Source organism: Panthera tigris, chromosome A2 (assembly GCF_018350195.1).
Source record: "Panthera tigris isolate Pti1 chromosome A2, P.tigris_Pti1_mat1.1, whole genome shotgun sequence".
Lineage (NCBI taxonomy): Eukaryota > Metazoa > Chordata > Mammalia > Carnivora > Felidae > Panthera > Panthera tigris.
Genome location: NC_056661.1, coordinates 93,714,473 through 93,736,516, shown reverse-complemented (window position 1 = coordinate 93,736,516; position 22,044 = coordinate 93,714,473). Strand labels below are relative to the sequence as shown.

At 37.1% G+C, this 22,044-nt stretch overlaps 1 protein-coding gene across 4 annotated transcripts in view; it reads right to left on the bottom strand.

Annotated features, from left to right (window-relative positions):
- Positions 1-22,044, bottom strand: part of CDK14 (cyclin dependent kinase 14) — a 600,313-nt gene that overhangs the window by 261,044 nt on the left and 317,225 nt on the right. For all 4 annotated transcript variants that reach the window (XR_006211062.1, XM_042966088.1, XM_042966101.1 and 1 more), the window contains exon 9: positions 2,069-2,189. Coding sequence is in view for 3 of the 4 variants with exons in the window: in XM_042966088.1 (XP_042822022.1) it covers positions 2,069-2,189 (121 nt within the window). In the remaining variant the exon portion in view is untranslated. The remainder of the gene's footprint in view (positions 1-2,068; positions 2,190-22,044) is intronic.

Here is a 22,044-nt window from a genome sequence, read left to right as displayed (position 1 = left end):
TCTTTGTACGTTAAAGAGCACTCTTAAAGGTTTGGAAAAAATTAGCCACTAGTGTATAAAAAACAGCTTCTTCCGATTATGAGGGTAGAGTCTTAACTGAACTGCCAAGCACTAAGACAAGACTGGCCCCAAGCCACAAATATTTCCAAATTATGTTCTATTAGTAGAGTCCTTAACTGACCTCACTGAAAGACAACCTAGAATTTTCATACTTGAAAAAGAGAAAAATAGTCCGTAACTCGAGAATATTAACTAATATATAATTAATTATTATATAAAATAATTTATATATCCAACTCCCAACGGTGAGGCAAGAAGGAGGAAGGGAATGAGAAAGTTAGTAACTGATATCCTGATGTAGTAACTGACCTTTATTTCCAACCTTTTCCTCCATTACCACTAATGATCAAAATATGTATTTTGCCCAAGCCCCTGACTAGCCTTGGGGGAAAAAAGTAATTGTGTAAACAAACAAACAAAGAAAACTGTGATGAAAAAATGAATTAGCTCAGCTCCTTAATAATAGATGGTCACCTTTGTTCTCTGGGTTTTGGAATATGCATTACAATGGTATTAGATTTATTATAAGGCATCACAAAATTTATGACACTAGATTTTAGCCTGTTTGATGATCCAGATTCTTTTATAGCTCTATTGAAAGCTACAGATCTACACCCCATAAAAATAAATATATTCATGTGTACGTAAAATGTTGCATATATTTTCAGTGGTTTCACAGATCCTGAAATCCTATTCTTGGGCAGGGGGGTGGTGGTTGCTGGAACCTAAATTAAGAAAATCTACATTGTGCCCTACATCACAAGGAACTTGATTGTTTTCTCACTGTAAAATGTTTGGATCAAAAACATCAGGAAAGAAGCCAGGCCCCTCATTACAGCCTAATTTACTGAAAGCCAAGATTACTGAGAGAAGAACAATGAAGTAAGTACATGGCAGGAAGATAAATAACACATGGGGAAGTTTTATCGAGGTCATAAACATTATAAGGACATGTAGCTGAATTCTGCATATGGGGGCATAATCATTCATGGAAGATGATTCCTAGGATAAAATAGCACAAGTGTTATGTGAGTTGTTTTACTTTGAACACAATTGTGAGTCTAGAAAAGAGATTTTTCTACTAATAGAGGACATTTTCAAGTCACTAAGAAGCCTTTCCTGAGTACTAAAAATAAGATTATTCCCAGGATGCCTGGATGGCTCAGTTGGTTAAGCATCCAACTCTTGGTTTCAGCTCAGGTCAAGATCTCACAGTTCATGGGATCAAGCCCTGTGCTCTCAAGCACAGAACCTATTTGGGATTCTCTCTCTCTCTCTCTCTCTCTGCCCCTCCCCTGCTCATGCTCGCTCTCTCAAAATAAATAAATAAACTTAAAAAAAGAGAATATTCCCTTATTTGATTATTTGATTTAGATCACACTGGATTGGGAGCTCATTATACTTTATAATTAATAATAATTATCCATTAAAACTTATTAATCTTTGGGCTTCCTAAACAGGTTTTTAAGTTTTGCTAAACCATTGTGTGAAACCGAGACTCTGTTGAAATTAAACTTATTGTGATATTTTCAAAAAGTAATTGTTTTATATCATTTGGGTTATTTGTACCCAGCTTTCTAGAGTGTACTGCACCAAATTTAGTGCCTACACCAAAATTTTCGGACCACTTAATTTGAGCTTTGTTGTTGAACTTAAACATGTTTCCTACTACTTCCAACCCATACTACTGTTTAGAGATATATACCTCCTTGTTATAAAACAGAGCTACAAATTGAGACCCTTAGAGAGAAAAACCATTGTACTGACAGAAAAATACTTCTGCCCCTTGTCCCTCAAGAACCATTACCAGACACCATCTGCAAGGGAGCCTCTGATTAAAGAATATTCTCAATCATGCTTTAAAAAAAAAAATCCAGCAATACTGCCACACACAGGCAAACACTGCTGCACCATTAATCTTCATTCAAACTATTAGAATGTTTGTCTGGGCATGACCCAGACCAGGCATTACAGATAGATTAGCTAGAGCAAATCTTCCATTTCTCACCACATGTCAAGGCAGGTGGAATATTCTGTTGAGCCCAGGAGGACATCTGGAGGTCTGTACCACAAGGTAACCACTTCATTGGAGTATGTGTGGCTAGGGACAGATTTTGCTCTTGCAAGACCTGCGGAATACAGGAAACATAAAGAAGTTGATAGGCATTAATAGAACAAGGGAATTTAAATTTGAATGTTCACAGTTTTAAAAGGTCAAACATGACACTGTAATACAGAATCACAAATGCCATGTCAAGGTTACTAGAAAGGCTGGGGAAGGTATATTGTGTTCTACCTGTTTCAAATAATGCTAATAACTGATAGATCAATTGTTTTCCTACTGAAGCATCATACATCTGATAAAATCCTAGAAGAGTAAACAAATAATTCATAAATGATTAGATATTACACAGAAGCTTAGAAATCTCTTTGACTTTCCAAAGAATGTTCTATAGAATTCTAGTTCTGAGAGTTATAAGTAAGTGCTACAGAAAAATATTCCAAGGTCAAATCATTTTGGGAAAAGACGGTTTAACAAGTTAAAAGTTAAAACAGGTCTTCATACTGTACTACTTCTCAGTGTTCTTAATTATTCTAATGTGTATTGTGAATCTGAAAGAAGAGAATATGATGCTTTTCTCAAAGGGTTTTTCCAAAGCTTCTTTTTCTTTCAGTGTTCTGTTAAATGCTCTGTGGGAAACATTTATTTAGGAAGATCATCTGAAAACCACCTAAATAAATAATTATAAAGGAATACTTAAATATGAAACAATGGGATGACGAGGTATATTATAATAAATAAAAATGTTTCCTAAGAATTTAAAAATGGAGAAAATGGTCATAGTAATATGTTGTGCTAGATTATGTGCAGTTTGACCTCATAACCATAAAGACTTCAGCATTAAAAAAAAAGAATGGCAGAAAATATTTGAATGTCTTCAGTGGCTAGCTCTGGAAAATGGGATCACTCAGTTTCGTTCTTCACTTAATACACTCTTCTCAATTTTTTCCCCAAGTTTCCTACAATAAATATATAATTTCTTTTAAAAATCACAAAATCTATAAATGTTCTTTTTAAAAGAAAAAAATTCAGCTTTCTATCTGGGTATGCTCATTAATGACAAGTGAAAAGTATTATTTATCACTGTGAGGCTCAAAGCACATGTACCATTTTTACAATAAATGTACCATAACATTTATTTTAATGTTCTGACAATTTAAATTTTTAAGTAGTACTTAGGGACATAATTTTTTTCCTGTTTATTAAATACTTGATAGTCCCTTAACTGTATTATATGAAAATGTTAAAATTAAGAGGACAGCTGATGAGAAATTTCTAATTAATTCAACTATGGTTAGAGTAACTCAATTTTTTCTCTAACACAGGTTTTATAATAAAACAATAGTATATTATAAATTGTTTCAAGTTTATAAGTATTCCATATCAACATGTACAAACTAACACACACATATTTATATATGTTCTCCAACTTTTCTATACATGAGTGGAACAACTATTTTTAATAACAGATTTCCATAATAACCTCTACTTCTTTTCTCTGCAAAGTTTGATCCTATCTCAATTCAGGTAAAACTGAACAATAGATAGGACAATCAGAATGGTAAAGTGTTTCCAGAATTTAATAATCCCATCAGAAGATTTAATTCCTCAAATTAGCATGTTTCTATACACAGACCAAAGAAGTACAAGTCCTGAAATAGGTTCTGACTCGTTCCATATGCTCTTGTCAAGTGAAATGGGATGCCAAAAACATTCAGGCTGGATTCCCTTGGTTTTTCTGAGGCCCTGCTGACAGAAAGCTAGGCTAGAGGGATAGGAGAATGAAAAAAATCTGAGATTTTCTTTGACAGCTCAAAAGACCAGGCTGGTTATAGAAAATTGTGGTATTTCCCATTTCAAAGAGAGAATAAAAACCTCAAAATAAGCTAGAAATAGTATAAATCTAAATAATTATGCGATTTTAGGTCCATTATGTTCACTCTGAATGTAAGTTTGTAAAACTGGTTAAATACATCTGAAAAATATAAAAAGAAAAAAATTCTTTGTTTCCATTATTGTCCTCCTTCCCATGTTTATTAGGTCAAGGACTACGCAAACACCATTCATATGGGTCATGTAACTTCTCAAATCAAGAGTGAAAATGAATTTGCAGTATCTAGCTATTTAATGTATTAAGATAGTTTCTCAAAATGGTTTGCATGTTAATGTGTCATATTGAAGAATGTTACTATATTTTTAAGAAACACTCTTCTGTATCGCTTGAGAAAAACTTTTCTATCCTCTTACTTTGATATAGTCAATTAAGACATTTTCTTGTGGAAATGGTCCTGTATATTGATAAACAAAAGGCTTCAACCCTGAAAATATGTCTGTTCAGTTAAAAAGATTAGTAAATCCCGAAGTTTTTCAGGGAGGGAGCAAATTATTAAAACAATGAATCAAAAAAAAAGTATACCCTGAAGTAGGAATATAACTACATTGTTAATCCATATTTTTGGTAAAGATATTGCTATGTATTTACAGTCATGCATCAAAACACGCTTACTCATGCAGAATTTATTAAACCGCATCCTCCAGTTGAAGGAAAACTGTAGGACAGGATTAATTAGCACAGCATGTGTGAAAGCTCTCTTTCTCTGTTCCTTGTCAGTTGCTATGGTTACACTACAGGAAGAGAGCTACACTACCTTTTAAAAAGGATGAAGTTCATGGGTTATTATCAAAACTTCTTATATTAATGTTTAGTTTGAATTAAAGAGTCAAAAAGCAAAGTGAAATGCTAAACAGATGGGTACAGGTTATTTGCACACTGCCACTTTGACGGAGCATGTGCATAAGAAAGGGGACATCTAAAATGGCTTACATAACAATTCATCATATCCCACTTTAAGAGGTTACCATTTCTAACTAAAGAAAAACCCTAGGACAGAGCAAAAAAAAAAAAAAAAAATCCTGATATTTAAGTCCTATTGCCAATTATCCAAAGTTGGGCAACCTTGATACTACCTAGCACAGAAGCATCTGAGATTTCCAGAAGAGTGAAGCTTTACAGTTAATGTCTTACCCAATGAAAGAATTCCTCTACATATCTCTATGGTTATCCAACATCTGCTGCCACCTTGAACCTGGTTCTCTCCTCTGGGACGGACACAGAATAAATCATGTGACAATGCTTCCAACATTTGTGCCAAACAGACCAGTTGTTCAGCATCAATCAATAGACACTCATCAGGCCTTATCTGCAGTGGACACTGTTGGCCACCCCTCTTTTAAATTTACTCATTTGACTTTTTGGATAGAGAAAAGTTAACAGGAGTGTCTTGGTCTCCATCTAGGATCTTTCCCTATATGCCCTTAACTGCTGGTTTTGGCTAGGGTTATAGAGTCAAACCAGTCATTTCCCAAGTGTATGCAGGTAACCGTGGCTAGTGCCATGTTTTAACATCATCCAGAGGCGATTTCTCACAAGATTTTACCTCCAGCTCACATTTGTCCACAGGTTTCAGATCTGGGGCTATGCAATTCCTTACTAGGCATAGGTATAAAGATATTGTACAGGCACTCAACATGACCCAACTACAAGTCCCTACAGTCATGTGCAGGGAATATGCCATGAGTCCAAGAATAAATGCATTTCACTGCTTCATGTTCCAAAAATGAGTCAAAAAATTCTTTTAGCTGTACACAGATATACATTAGATTTCATGTTCCATGTACAAATTCCAGTGAGTCCCTTGTGCAGACAGTTTAATTGGGCAGGGATTGAGTAACCTCTAATTCTATGAATAAAATTGCTAAACCTAGCATAGGGGTACAAGGATGGCAATTCCCATGTCTCTGCTCAACTCTTTGACCAAGGAATTGAGAAATAACTGGCAACAATGACTTGTTTCTTTCTAATTATTTAGAATGGCAAAAGCTACATGGACTTGCAAAAACCAACTGAAACACGATATAAAAGCATAGCTTCCACCATTTCCCAGAGGACATGTGCTTGTCAGTAGTTTTGTTTTTATATCAGAGCAACTCCAAACCCCTCTCTCAACATATCTCATTTCCCAAACAAAATAATCAGAAAGAGTGTCTTGCTCTTAATCACAAAATCAGTATTTCTAGGACAGCAGCTCTTTTCTTCACAATTTGATTCCAAACAGACATGAAATCCTTGGGTACTTTTTACCATCTGGCAGTTAGTCTGGAAAGGGAAAGACTTCTCTATTCCAGTCCATAGAGTAAGGGCAGAGAAAGGCTTTTATGTATTTTTTTCCATTCCACAGTCCTGGGAACTGGTCAGAAACTTCTTTTCTCATATAAATTTTTAATGGAGTCCCCTCCCTCCTAGAGGATTTATATTAATACCTTATGATGTGCTAAAGCAGTTTGAAAGTTCTTTACTGCTGCTCTTAGAATGTACCAATAAACAACCATCATACAAAACAAAATAAGAAGTATTTTCTTCTGGTGTTCTCCAGAGTTCTGGCTTTAACCTCTTCCCTCTGCACCTGGTAAGTTTTCCTGGGTGATCTGAGTTATTCTCATGGCTTCAGTTACTGTCTATATGCTAATGATCCCAAATAAATATCTCTAGCATCAATATTCCCCTAAAATTTTATATTTTTATATTAAAAAGCCCACTTAGATCTTATGTAGGTATCACAAATATTTTTCCTGTCTCCAATTCTCCCACCAATGTTATCTCCTCCAATGTTCCAGAATTTACCACCAAACATCACCATCCATTATTCAACAAAGCCAGAAGGCTTGTTTCATTGTAGGCTCCTTCCATTTACAAAATTACAGAACTCAATGGATTTTACTTTATAATTTCCCTTTTCTTCTTCCTCCTTCTTAGGTCCCCCTCATCTTTTGCTGGATTGTTACACTAACCGAAAGTCTGTCCATGGCAAACAGTTATCAATTTCAAAATACTTTCTAAACAATAAAAAAAATCTACATTTGTTGAAATTAATTAATTGAAAGTTATAATTTGTTTGGAATACTCTTCAGTTTGAAACTTAATAAAAGATTTCAATGTCCAATCTTTCCCCATAAGCACTATGAAAGTTGGACATTCTCCAATCCCCTTGCCCATTTTTGCCATCATAGGAAGCACGAAATGTGGGTATTTGAGGTTATTTTCATACATTTAATATCACCTGGTATTACTTAAAGTGGAAAAAAAGTTTTGGGATACAATTATAATATCCTTTTCTTTCCTTTGATGAAACATCTTTGTTTTCTTTTTTGTCCAGATTTCTATTTTAACAGAAGCTAGTCTTTGCAGGATTCCAAAAATCCGTTAAGAATGTTTTGATTGGCATTTGTTAGAGTTTTTCAACTGAATAGGAGTAATCTTTGAAAATAAATTCTAATAAAATAAAGTTCAAAAGCCATTTTAACTGGTTAATGCAATATTTTATTTTACTCTGATTTTATTTAATTATCTTTGATTTTTTAAAGCTAATAAATTATGCCTAATTACTACCTATCCTAAAGGGCATAGATTTTTTATCTTCCCTTTTATTTTTTTATTTTTATTTAAATTTAAGTTAGTTAACATATAATGTAGCCTTGGTTTCAGCAGTAGAACCCAGTGATTCATCTCTTACATATGACATCTAGTGCTAATCCCTAAGAGTGCCCTCTTTAATGCCCATTACCCATTTAACCCATCTCCCTACCCATCTCCCCTCCAGCAACCTCAGTTTATTCTTTGTATTTAAGAGTCTCTTATGGTTTGTTTTCCTGTCTGTTTTTATCTCATTTTTCCTTCGCTTTCCCTAAGTTCATCTGTTGTGTTTCTTAAATTCCACATATGAGTGAAATCGTATGTCTTTCTCTGATTTCGCTTAGCATAATACACTAGTTCCACCCACACTGTTGAAAATAGCAAGATTTCACTCTTTTGATCACCCAGTAGTATTCCATTGCATATATATACCACATCTTCTTTATCCATTCATCAGTCGATGGACATTTGAGCTCTTTCCATAATTTGGCTATTGTTGACAGTGCTACCATAAACACTGGGGTGTATGTGCCCCTTCAAAATAGCATTTTTGTATCCTTTGGGTAAATACCTACTAGGGCAATTTCTGGGTCATAGGGTAGTTTTATTTTTAATTTTTTGAAGAACCTCCATACCGTTTTCCAGAGTGGCTATATCAGTTTTCATTCCCACCAACAGTGCAAAAGGGTTCGCCTTTCTCTGCATCTTCGACAACATCTGTTGTTGCCGAAGTTGTTAATTTTAGCCATTCTGACAGGCGTGAGGTGGTATCTCATGGTGGTTTTTATTTGTATTTCCCTGATGATGAGTGATGTTGACCATCTTTTCATACGTCTGTTAGCCATCTGGATGTCTTCTTTGAAAAAGTGTCTATTTAGGGGCACCTGGGTGGCTCAGTTGGTTAAGCGTCCAACTTCGGCTCAGGTCATGATCTCACAGTGTGAGTTTGAGCCCCACCATGGGGCTCTGTACTGTCAGTTCAGAGCCCGGAGACTGCTTCAGATTCTGTGTCTCCCTCTCTCTCTGCCCCTCCCCTGCTCGTACTCTGTCTCTCTCTGTCTCTCAATAATAAATAAATGTTAAAAAAAAAAAAAAGAAAAAGAAAAAGTGTCTATGTCTTTAGCCCATTTCTTCATTGAATTTGGTAAGTTCTTTACAGATTTCGGGTACTAATCTTTTATCAGATATGTCATTTGCAAATACCTGTTCTCATTTAGTTTTGTTGTTTCCTTCATTGTGCAGAAGCTTTTTATCTTGATGAGGTCCCAATAGTTCATTTTTGCTTTTGTTTTTCTTGCCTCCAGAGAAATGTCTAGTAAGAAGTTTCTGTGACCGAGGTCACAGGTTGCTGCCTGTTTTCTCCTGTAGAATTTTGGTGGTTTCCTATCTCACATTTGGCTCTTTCATCCATTTTGGATTTGTTTTTATGTATGGTGTAAGAAAGTGGTCCAGGTTCATTCTTCTGCATGTCGCTGTCCAGTTTTCCCAGCACCATTTGCTACAGAAACTGTCTTTTTTTCCATTGGTTACTCTTTACTGTTTGTTGAAGATTAGTTGGCCATATACTTGTGGATCCATTTCTGGGTTCTCTATTCTATTCCATTGATTTATGTATCTGTTTTTGTGCCAGTACCATACTGTCTTAATGATTACAGCTTTGTAATAATAGCTTGAAGTCTGGAATTATGATGCCTCCAGTTTTGGTTTCCTTTTCAATAATACTTCAGCTAATTGGGGTCTTTTCTGGTTCCATACAAATTTTAGGATTGTTTGTTCTACCTCTGTGAAGAATGCTGGTGTTATTTTGATAGGGATTGCATGGAATGTGTAGATTGCTTTGGGTAGTATCTATATGCTGAAAACTATAGAAAGCTTATGAACAGACTTGAAGTAGACACAAATAAATGGAAAAACATCCCATGCTCATGGATTGGAAGAACAAATGTTGTTAAAATGGAGATACTATCCAAAGCTACCTTTCATTTTAAATAACAAAAATGATCATAACATTTTAATACAGACATTCTAAACAAGAAAAATTATTCAAATAATTAAATTTCATATATAGGAGAATTTTGTTTTCTATTTTATATAGAAGATAAAAACAATATACTTCTCTGGGCAATTCTGCTTTATATGAAACCAACAGATGTGATGATGGTAAGACCAATTAGTCAGAATCCTTTGGCTGACTACCATATGAGAAATATGCTATTGTTGTCTGAGCATTAGCCTGCATACTGGAAGACTTGCAAAATGAAAAAACAAAGTGCCTTATAGTGGTCCTGACACTAACTACTTAGTTGTGTCTCACTGATTAAGTGACTTAAGCTTTCTTGCTATGTTATGTGTAAAATAAGGGGGCTGAGATCAGATTTCTCAAGCACCCGTGAGTCGGCCACCTGTCTTTGTAAATAAATTTTGCCAGAACACAGGTATACCCATTCATTCAATGTTATCTGTTGCTGTTTTTGTGCTCAACACCATAGCTGAGTATTTGGCAGAGATTATGACCCATAGGCTATATCTGGTACTTTAAGAAAGTTTGTTGACCCATGGGTGAGAGCAAAGCAACTTTGAGCCCATTCAAGTACTAAAACTCAGTGATCCTAAGGAAATATTACTAAAAACCTTGTTCATTAAATGTGTGAAGATCATATAAGTTCAAGTTCTTTAAAAGGCGTCCAAGTAAATAATTCCACCTCAGTGATCCTCTTCCATCACATCTGCATTAACAGAGAATGCAAAGTCATTTTCCGTACAGTGGATCATCACTCTCACAGCTCAGTGCCTTACATTCCACGTTCTAGTTTCTGCTTCTCTTAGTGAGACTCATAGTTATTCCAATGCTAGATGACAACACAATATAGAAAATGAATTTCATAATCGGACTAATTTGGCAATTTACATGAATTTCTGTATCCATGCTGATTTTCTTTCCCAATAAATTAGAGGAAAAACACACTAAGTTCATCATAAGAATATCAGTTTTAAATCAAGACATAGTACTCAGAATTTTTAGGCCATGTGGTTATAAATATGTATTAATATATACCCCAAATATTATATGAGTATGCAGTGGTATGTGTTAAAGAAAGATTGTTAAATAATCACAACTATAACGAGGTCAAATTAGGTAAAAATAATTATGATTTTATGCCAGACGTATCCTTTGTGCTTAAATGGAAAGAAGGCAATATGTAAAGATGACATTATCATACATACATAGCATTTGAAATGACAACATAAGCTCTCATTAATTTTTAGCTTTTAAGGGGAATAAGATTTAGAGTGAGTGTTCCTCTGGAAGGCCTATAAGAAAATCATTCCCATTTCTTTCCTAAAACACCTAAAATTTTTTTAAAAGTCAGCGGTGGGGTAATGCAGTATTTTTACCTGATTTTACTAAGGATAATACTAAAATATGAAAAAAAATCAGTGATCAGTGAATATGCTGGTGCTTATAATAAAGAGGCAAACCTGATGAGAATTTAATGAGAAGTTACAATCTGTTAGGTTTTTAGATACACGATCTCATTTACGCACTGCAACAACTTAGAAGGAAGCATGATTATTAATATCCTAACTTAACAGAAAGGAAACCAATTTACCCCAGGTCACACAGTAATAAGTGGCCATGCTAGGATGTGAATACAGGCAGTGCCACTGCATCCTCAGGAAGACTGGGGACCTGGGAACAAATGTTCTCAGATTTTCCTGGGATACATCTAGATGGAGTGGCATAGACTGAGTGACTCCCAAGTCCAGAGTGGTGGAAGGTCAGCCTGCTGGGAGAGGAACAGCAACAGGGTGAGGACAGGAAAGAGAAGTGAGGAGAAAACACAAGCTGGTTTTACTGGAAGGAGGTTCCAAAAATATGAGTAAATGAGAGAAAATGACCAGTGTTGTGTAGGGAGCCTCAGACAACAATCACACCATGGGCCCTCCAGGAAAAGAGACCTTTGAAAAGAAAGTACTTTGGAGAAATGCTCAGAAACCTTCAGTTAGGTTCTGATTGCTGGAATTTTTATTCTAACTTCTGGAATGAGAGCAGCTCTCACGTGCTGCTTTGTTTGTCTGCTTTAAAGTGGAAAGTGGCAGAAAGCAGTAGCCCCAGAAATGGAGCAGTTAGCCAGAGACGGTGGTAACTTAGAGAGAAATAGCTAAAAATTTTTTTAAAAGGTGGATGTGGATGTTGTTAAAGCTAGTCTGTAGGATATGTAATGAAACAAGAAAAAGCTCTTCTGAAGTATCCTTACTGATGTGGATTTTTTTAACTGAGAGGTTTTTATGTGTTTACAACAATAAGTGTCCAAATGAATCAGTTCAAATTAATGAGGCAATTATTGAGCCAAATGAAGGGAAAAAAGGTTTGGGTCATACTGAATATATATTTTTTATTTTATGGTTGCTACCCAATTTTTGTGAACTATTTTCTCCTGTGCTTTTAGTTTTTTTTCTTTTCTCTTTATATTATTTGAGCAGAGGTCGAGTTATACTTTGGGGTCTCCATACTATACTCAATACAGGATTCCAGACATAATTAGAAGAAAACGTCTACTAAAAGACATGCACACTTTGACTTTATTTTGATGATTTTAAAACATGTTTTGTGATACCTGGTGACATTCTTAGTTGCCATGTAATTGGAGTTGGGTGTCACTAATACAGTAAATAAATAAACTTCAAATCTCTATAAGAAGGTATATGGAGCATTTGGGGAATATTTTCAAAGATACATTAATTCCATGAAATAAGTATGTTTCACAATCACTGCAGAGATGAGTCATGGAGCTTTCATGCTGGAAAGGATCTAAGACAGGCTGTACCTTCTATAATATTATCTTTTTTTGAGAGAGAGAGAGAGACAGAGAGAGAGACAGAGAGAGAGAGAGAGAGAGAGAGAGAGAGAGAGAGAGAGAGAGAGAGAGAAAGCAGGGGAAGGGCAGAGGTAGAGGGATAAGGGAGAGAGAGAATCTTAAGCTGGGTGTGGAGCCTGACACAGGGCTCAACCTCACCTGGTGAGATCATGACCTGAGTCAAAATCAAGAATCAGATGCTTAACCGATTGAGCCACTCAGGTGGCCCATTATTATCACTTTTTATGAGAAGGACAGGGAGGTTCACAGTTCTGTCCATTTGACCTCCACTGCATCAAATCCATCCTCTTCTTTCTGTCCTCACTGACACTGACTGCCACTTTAGTTCCTTAAACTTGCCCTTCTGGGCCTTGAATCTGTGGAAGAGCTCCTAACTGGTCATGCAGCCAGCACGTTTGCCCTTCCTATTCCTTTTCCCTAGTCTGAGGAAGAGACATTTCCTTGCAGTGTGTAAGAGCTTCCTCTGTGTGGTCAGGTGGGATCACCATGTACAAGCTATCTGATTTGGGGTAAGTGGCTTAGCCTAGCTGAGTTTCACCTGTTTCCTCTGTGAAATCCATGTAGTAACTCTGCTGGATATCCTCCATTTAACTCTCCTGATGCTTTCTCCCCTACCTCCACCTTCTACGCTTCCCAGAGGCTGATCTTAATGGGCCTGGAATTACAGAATCCTTGGCCCCCTGACCTCAAACTGGGTTTGACCAGTGGGAAGCCCACTGACCAAAGATCAGAGGACCAGAGGGAAGGAAAACAGCAAGATTGGTGTGTCTATCTGTACTCCCCCTTACCACCCCCTGCTCCCTGGTTCCTTCCCAACTTGACAGGTAAATGGCAATGGCTAAGTTCTCCCTTGAAAAGCTGCTGCTCTTGCTCATTGGGTTCCAGAATCATTTTCTCTCTTAATCCCTCAGGGGAGTAGTGGTAAAGGCTCCACACTATCGCTAGCCTACAGGGGTTTTGCATCTTTTACCCTGCCCACAGTTTCATAAATAGTGCCTGCATCAGACTCTCCTCCATCACCCCAATTGAGCTGCCCTTTGTTCCCCTCTAGGATCCCTGATACAACGACCATACCTGATTCAGGGTGTTTGTGTGAATTAAATGAGAAATGCATGGAAAATGCTTCATAGTGCACTTGGTCCATAGTAACACTCAAAACATACTGGCTGTCACCATTAACTAAAACACCATCTGATCCATCACTTCTCTGCTAAAGAGCTTAATGGATTCTCTGGGCTTTATCCTGTATGTCCAAAATCCAAAGAATCTCCTTGCTGTTACTCCAGTCTTGCTTCTTCCCATTGCTTCCTTTTTATGTTCTAGCCAAATTACCTATAATTATCTGCTTTCACATCAGTTTCTTTGAACCACATGGTCTCCTATCTTGGAATACCAAACTCAGCTAATGAACTCCTACACGTCCTTCAAAACTATACTCTGGCCAAGTCCTCCAGCAGCTTCCCTGACTTGCCCTCCCCTCCCTGGTCCAGGTAATGGTAATGAGCCTTCCTCTTCTCTGACTGACTGAAGCCCTGAGCTTGCATGGACTTCCCAAGTCATTCATTTCCATGTCACATCCCATCTGCCCCACATCAGGCTGCAGTCTTCTTGAAGGTAGGACCATGGGTCATTTACCTTTCTGTCACCAGCTCCTGGCATAGTGTCTGGCCCACAGTGAGTCTGTTGTTGGACTGACATGTATGGTGGGAACAGACACCTATCCACAAACCCCTGAGACACTGTTCCTATAGCAGGTGGCATGTGTATATCATCCTGACCAACAGGGAGAAAGAACCAACCCATCTGATCCAGAGTACCTCTTATTTTACCTGTTTTATACCTTGAGACTTTTTGTCAGATCTCAATAGAAAACCTGTCCCTAGATTTTAAAATGTTTAAAAACATAATGTGAGTGGGGCGGCTGGGTGGTTCAGTCAGTGACGCATCCTGCTCTTGGTTTCAGCTCAAGTCATGATCTCACATTTCAGGAGTTCAAGCCCCATGTCAGACTCTGAGCTGAGGGTGTGGAGCCTGCTTGAGATTTTCTCACTGCCTCTCTCTCTCTGCCCCTCCCCCACTCGCATGCATGCATTCTCTCTCTCTCTCACTCTCTCTCAAAAATAAACATTTAAAAAGATAAAAAATAAAACGATAATGTAACAGTGAATCACATAAAAGTTCATGATCCTGTTTTTGGTTGTTATTAAGAAGTAAACCCAAAACATACATAAGATTCTTTAATTCCTTAAGAATGCTCAAGTCTGTATTAAATACAAATACAAAGAGATATCATATCATAAAGCTATTGAAATACAACCTACTGGTTCGTAATAAGTGATGGATATACTTCTCTAACAAACTGTATGATTTCTCAAACTTTAATATATTTAAAATTTAGATAAATAAAACCTCACAAATTAATCAATCTATCCTCTAAATTTTTATAGGACATGTTGTTCTCCATTCATCTCACTTGGCAGTAAGTATATAAAACTATTTTATTCAACTTTTTATCTTTCTGTTTATGTCTCCATCTATAAGTTCTCTATGAGTGAGATTCATTTCTTACAATTGTCCCTTTCCTTAACACCACTCTGCACCCCTTCTGCATGCTGACATAACCCCAAGGCTTCTGTAAAATGCAGTAATTAAACAAAACTCGGTCTGTCTAAAGCACATGTGGACAGGGAATCAATTTGCCTTTGCTTACTAGGATCCCAGACTACAAACTAGAGGACTCAGATGTATTAAACCAGCTTAGAGCCCAACTACAACACCAGGTTTCTCTGATTCTGGATGGCACCCTCTCTGCCTCTCAAAGACTTAATTTAAGCAGAGAAAGAGGTGTGCCCAGACCTGAGAGTTTCTTAAAAAAAAAACAAAAAAAAAAAAAACCTTGATGAGCAGAAGTACAAAAACACTCATTTCAAAGCTTCCAGCTGTTCAGTTTTTCTAAAGGAAGAGAACTGAATTTACCTTTGAGGCTGACTGTGTCTTTATTCTAAGAAAACCAACCTAATGGCAATTTCTGTTATATAAAGGTAAAGCAAGTCCCTACCTACTATTCTGGGGTAAGCTGTGAAATTAACCTGCATCTTGATGTTTCAAACAGAGCAAAGGGTTTAATGTAAACTGGATGCATGTTTTGGAAAAGCTAATGGGTTTCTGAGGCTCTGTGGTTTCTCTGAGGAAGATGTTTGCTGCCTTGGGGAACACAGAGATAACACAACAATGACCCCCTAGTTCTTGATTAGCAGTTTTCAGGAACCCAGAGGACTGAAGAAAGGGGATGTGGTGAGATGTGGTAACATTTAAGTCTAAATGCCACCATGGGTACTGATATTGGAGTGTTGGTTATGTTTTGGTATAAATATTAAGTGCTCTGATTATTTATTGGGGCTGCAGGCTCAGTACCAATCCTGTGGCTAGGAGGTGGAAGGTGGACCCCAAGATCTGAAATTAGATCTACCAGAGGCCTCAGATTCTCACGAGTTGGGAGCTTCCTCTTTCTGGAGGCTAGGGACCTGATTTTCCAGGTAGCATCCCTGGGTACACTCACTTTGGGGAAGGAGAAGCCAGCCTTAGGCAGATGGAAACGAGGAAGAGATAAACAGGGAGGGGATCCTTTGCCCCTACACTGAGGAGGGTCCTCTAGGTTCTGAATGGAGAACTTTAAATAGAAGCAAGTGGTACCCCTTCCCTACCCAGGCCTGGCCCTGCCCATCCCCTGATGCTCAACTTTCATAAAGCCTTGTTGGAGATGATAGCCTGATGTTGGCTGTACTATAGTAGCCTATGGGAAGGGTCTGCATAACTTAAAGGAGGCCAGAACGGTCATCGTTGTGCAAAATGCCAGGGAGGAGTCAGCCATGGCACGAGGCCATCATTAGAGGCACTTTTATGGTGGCATCAAGAGGAAGAGCAGAGTGAAGGAAAATGAAGCACCTGTTTCAGAACAATAGGATACCTGCAGCACTCGGGCAAATAACCAGGGCCCATGCCGAGGAGCTCCAATATGCTGTGGTCATCACTATAAAGGTACCAAGTCATAAAGAAATCTAGGGGAAAGGGTGCCTGGTGACTCAGTTGGTTAAGTGTCTGACTTTGGTTAAGGTCATGACCTTATGGTTCGTGGGTTTGAGCCCCACATCAGGCTCTGTGCTGACAGTGCAGAGCCTGCTTGGAATTCTCTCTCTCCCTCTCTCAAAAATAAATAAACATTAAGAAAGAAAGAAAGAAAGAAAGAAAGAAAGAAAGAAAGAAAGAAAGAAAGAAAGAAAGAAAAAGAAATGCTAGGCAGAGGGCATGAAAAGTTCAAATGCCCTGTGGCAGGAGCAGGCCTGGCACATCACAGGTGTGGTGAGGAGGCCCACGAAGTGGGGGGCAAAGCACTAGCATGTACTTGCTGCACCCTTATTTCCTGCATGACCTTCACTGCTACTTCCCACCTCTAATTCTAATTTCGACCCACCTCCAAACTCTTCCCTGAACCCCAAGGTCAGAAGGTATTCCTCCTTGCCATGAACTTCCACAAGATGCAGCTGTACCTCTGATTTGTCACATTGTACTTTACCTTTGAGTGTCAATGTCACTAACTTATTTAAGGCAGAGGCCATGTCTGATTCTTGGAGTTCCCTAAGACCAGCACGGGACCTAGAATGTGAAAGGTGTTTACTGAATTGACTGATTGAACTAAACTTAGAAGTCACTCAGGGTGTCTCACAAGTTTCAGAGAGTGATCAATGGCACCTTTTATTCTGGGTGTTTATCCTATATTTATCCACCCAAAGACGTGTGACACTGTTTCTAGCAAAAGACTAAAAATAACCTCAAATTCCGGAAGGAAAGTAGGTAAATAAATTATGGCACAGCGTACAAAATGCAGCCAATGAAGCCAATAAATCTATATGGAGCCAACGATAATAAATTGTTAAGAGAAAAAGGCAAAATAAAGAACAGTGGGTATGCCACACACTATTTGCATTAAAAAATATGTGCTTACACATGTGTATTCTATCTTGGAAAAGAAACCCAAGAAATAGGTAAAGGCAACTGCCTATGGGGAGAGAAATAATAGGAGGGAGAAGAAAACTTAATTTTCACTCTACCCCCCTTTTGTTCTCTAAAATGTGTATTACTGGGGTGCCTGGGTGGCTCAGTCGGTTAAGCGTCCGACTTCAGCTCAGGTCATGATCTCACAGTTCATGGGTTTGAGCCCCGCGTCAGGCTCTGTGCTGACAGCTGGGAGCCTGGACCCTGCTTTGGATTCTGTGACTCCCTCTCTATCTGCTCCTCCCCCACTCACGCTCTCTCTCTCTCTCCCTCAAAAATAAACATTAAAAAAAAATTTTTAATGTGTATTACTGTGTGCACGTTACTTACAAACAAACAAACAAACAAACAAACAAACTTGCTTTTAGAGGAGAGAAAGAAAAAGGTCAAATGAGTCCTCACCAAGCCATGTGTATTCATAGCAGCCCCTTCCTGCCTCCACCCTCAGATTCTAGTGTATTTCTTTATACTTTATAATGTGAGTCCTAAAATAGTGATCCGATGTAAATGACAGGCTTTCCTGGTATGGCAGGGAAACTCATGGCTGGCAGCAATGAGCTAATGACTGGGTAGAACAAGTTGAAATAAACTATTATTTAAATATTCTCACCACTCCAAACCAAGTTGTCTTCTAAAACGCAGGCTTGTCTGCCTAATAGCCAGTTTAGCTACGAAGACCTAGGATAAACTTGCATGAGCAATTTGAATCATCAAGCAATTCTGAAGTTTAAAGAAAAAAATCTTCCTTGAAGGGAAATTTACTCGCAAGTATAATACTTAAAGTAGATTTCCTTAGGATGAAAGTGTCAAAACTGCCCAAAGCATCTAGTATTAATTTTTTTTATAATTCATACAATGGAGTTTTCATTTCTACATCTAATTTAACCACAGGAAGGCATGCTGCTTGAAATAACCAGAAATAATGGATGTAAGAATATAGTTTGGTAGATTTTAAGAAGTTCGAACTCAGAATTAGCAACCTGACAATCTATATATCTTCATTTGTCAGCAAACATCGCACATGCTACATTTGAGAGGACCAAGAATGTTCCCAGAAGCCTGCCACAGTTTTAAAAGAGCTGTCAGCAATACAACATAAACTCATCTTATCCTTCAAGAATTACAGACAGAAACCTAACATTTGAAGCACATGTCCTTGTCAGAATCTGTTATATATACTTTAAATATTCCCCTCTTGTCAGTCCAAATAGCTTGTTCTTCCAGGCATTTATCTTCATCAGTAAAGCTTTACTTGGAATCTTTAACTGTAGCTTTAAATTTAGAGACTATCTTTTTTATTTAAATTTTTTTTTCATGTTTATTTATTTTTGAGAGAGAGATAGAGCGCAAGTGGGGGAGGGGCAGAGAGAGAAGGAGACAGGATCCAAAGCAGGCACCAGGCTCTAAGCTGTCAGCACAGAGCCCAACATGGGGCTCGATTCCATGAACCAGGAGATCATGACCTGAGCCAAAGTTGGACGTTTAACTGAGTCACCCAGGTGCCCCTAAATTTAGAAACTATCTTCAAACCAAATGTGAGTTCCAAAATCATAAGGTGCTCTTCAGTTTGCTTTCTTTTTTTTTTAATTTTTTCTTTAATGTTTATATATTTTTGAGAGAGACAGAAACAGACCTTGAGCAGGGGAATGTCAGAGAGAGAGGGAGACACAGAATCCTAAGCAGGCTCCAGGCTCCGAGCTGTCAGCATAGAGCCCGATGCGGGGCTTGAACCCATGGACAGTGAGATCATGACCTGAGACGAAGTTGGAAGCCCAACCGACTGAGCCACCCAGGCGCCCCGCTATCTTTCTTTTTAATTGATCTCATTGTTTCTTTCATTAAATATTTCATTAACTGTGTTATTAAATTAAACTGTGTTATTTCATTAAATATGTTCATCAACTGGGACAACTGATAAACTAATGATGACTTGATGAGAAAATTCACCAAGTCAATAAAATTATATGGCCCTAAAAAGCAATGTATGTACTGTTAAAAACTATAGTATGTTTTTTTAAAGAAAAATGTCATTATGTAAATATACATTGAAAGCTGTGAGATATGTAAACAAGTACTATATTAGCAAAGAAGGATAATCAGTAATGTTTATTTTCCTCTAAAGCTGTCTATGACACCTATTTTAAAAGAAAGAACATATCATTTATAACTATAAAGGTTAACATATAAAAATACAAAAAATCATGCTATGTTAGTGGTAAAAACAGAATTCATGTTAACAATGATATAATTGGTACTGTATGAAAATATGTATTCATATAATTGAGGAACTGAAGGTATTTAGAAAATTTTAAAATAGCTACTGTGATTAAGGTCACAAGACCATCAGTAAATGTTTTTAGTTTTTTTTTTTTATTTGGCATTGTTATTCTCAATGTTTAGAAGAACATAGAAAGAGTAATAGGGAAAGGATTGTGCATTTTCTTCTTGTGTAATGAAAAGATACTTGTCAAGATCTGCCATGGATTTATTGACCTCATAAGTGGGGTTTTATTTCTGGACTCTGTTCTGTTCCATTGATCTATATGTCTATTTTTGTGCCAGTACCATACTGTTTTGGTTACTATAGCTTTGTAGTAGACCTTGAAATCTGGGATTGTGACATCTCCAGCTTTCTTTTTCTTTTTCAAGATTGCTTTGGCTATTCAGGGTCTTTTGTGGTTCCATACAATATTAGGATTATATGTCCTAGTTCTGTGAAAAATGTTATTGGTATTTTGCATTAAATCTGTAGATTGTTTTGGGAATCATATCCATGAGCATGGAACACCTTCCCATTTGTTTGTGTCATCTTCAATTTCTTTCATCAATGTTATACTTTGGAGTACAGATCTTTTACCTCCTTGGTTATTTCTAAGTATTGTATTATTTTTGGTGCAATTGTAAATGGAGTTGTTTTCTTAATTTCTCATTCTGCTACTTCATTATTAGTATATAGAAATGCAGCAGATTTCTGTATATTAATTTTGTATCCTACAACTTTATGGAAATCATTTATTAGTTCTAACAGTTTTTTTGGTGGAGTCTTTAGGGTTGTCTACATATAGTATGTCATCTGAAAATAGTTAAAGTTTTACTTCTTCTTTGTCAATCTGAATGCTTTTTCTTTTTCTTGTCTTATTGCTATGGCTAGGAATGCGGTACTATGTTGAATAAAAGTTATGAAAGAGAAATCTCTGTCTTGTTCCTGATCTTAAAGGAAAAACTCTTACCTTTTTATCATTGAGTAGGGTGTTGGCTGTGGGTTTTCCATATATGACCTTTATTTCATTGAGGTATGTTCTTCTAATCTTATTTTGCTGGGAGTTTTTACTATGAATGGATACTGTACGTTGTCAAATGCTTTTCTGTGTCTATTGAGATAATCATATGGTTTTTAGCCTTTCTCTTGTTAATGTGACATATCATGTTGATTGATTCACGAATACTGAATCACCCTTGTATTCCAGGAATACATACTACTTGATTGTGGTGAATGATTTTTTAAAAGTATTGTTGGATTTGGTTTGCTAATACTTGTTGAGGATTTTATGTCTATGTTCATCAGAAATATTGGCTTGTTTTCTTTTTTGGTAGTGTCTTTCTCTGGTTTTGGTAGCAGAGTCATGCTGCCTGAATTGAATGAATTTGGAAGTTTTCCTGCCTCTTCTTTTTTTGGAATAGTTTGAGAAGGATAGGTATTTTTCTAAAGAAGATATACAGATGGACAACAGACACATGAAAAAATGCTCAACATTATCCATCATTAGGAAAATGCAAATTAAATCCACAATGAGGTATCACTTCACCTATCAGAGTTGGGAAAATAAAAAACACAAGAAATAACAAATGTTGGAGAGGATGTGGAGACAAAGAAACCTTGTGCACTGTTGATAGGAATGCAAATTAGTACAGCCACAGCGCTAAACAGTTTGGAGGTTCTTCAAAAAATTAAAAATAAAGGCGCCTGCATGGCTCAGTGGGGTACCTGGGTGGCTCAGTCAGTTAAGCGCCCCACCTTCAGCTCAGGTCATGATCTCATGGTTTGTGGGTTCAAGCCCCACATTAGGCTTTGTGTGGACAGCTCAAAGAAGGAGGCTGCTTCGGATTCTGTGTCTCCCTCTCTCTCTGCCCCTTCCCCACTCATGCTGTGTCTCTCTCTCTCAAAAATAAATAAACATTAAAAAAATTTGTAATTAAAAATAGAATTAACAGATGATCTAGTAATTCCACTGCTGGGTATTTACCCAAAGAAAATAAAAACATTAATTTAAAAAGATATATACACCCCTATTTTAACTGCAGCTTATTTACAGTAGCCAATATATGGAAGCAACCCAAGTGTCCATTTATAGATGAATGGATAAAGAACTGGAATATATAAATGGAATATTAGTCAGCCATGAAAAATGAAATCTTGCCACTTGTAACAATATGAATGGACCTGGAAGGTATAATGCTAAGTGAAATAAGTCAGTCAGAAAAAGATAAATACCATATGACTTCACTCATATGTAGAATTT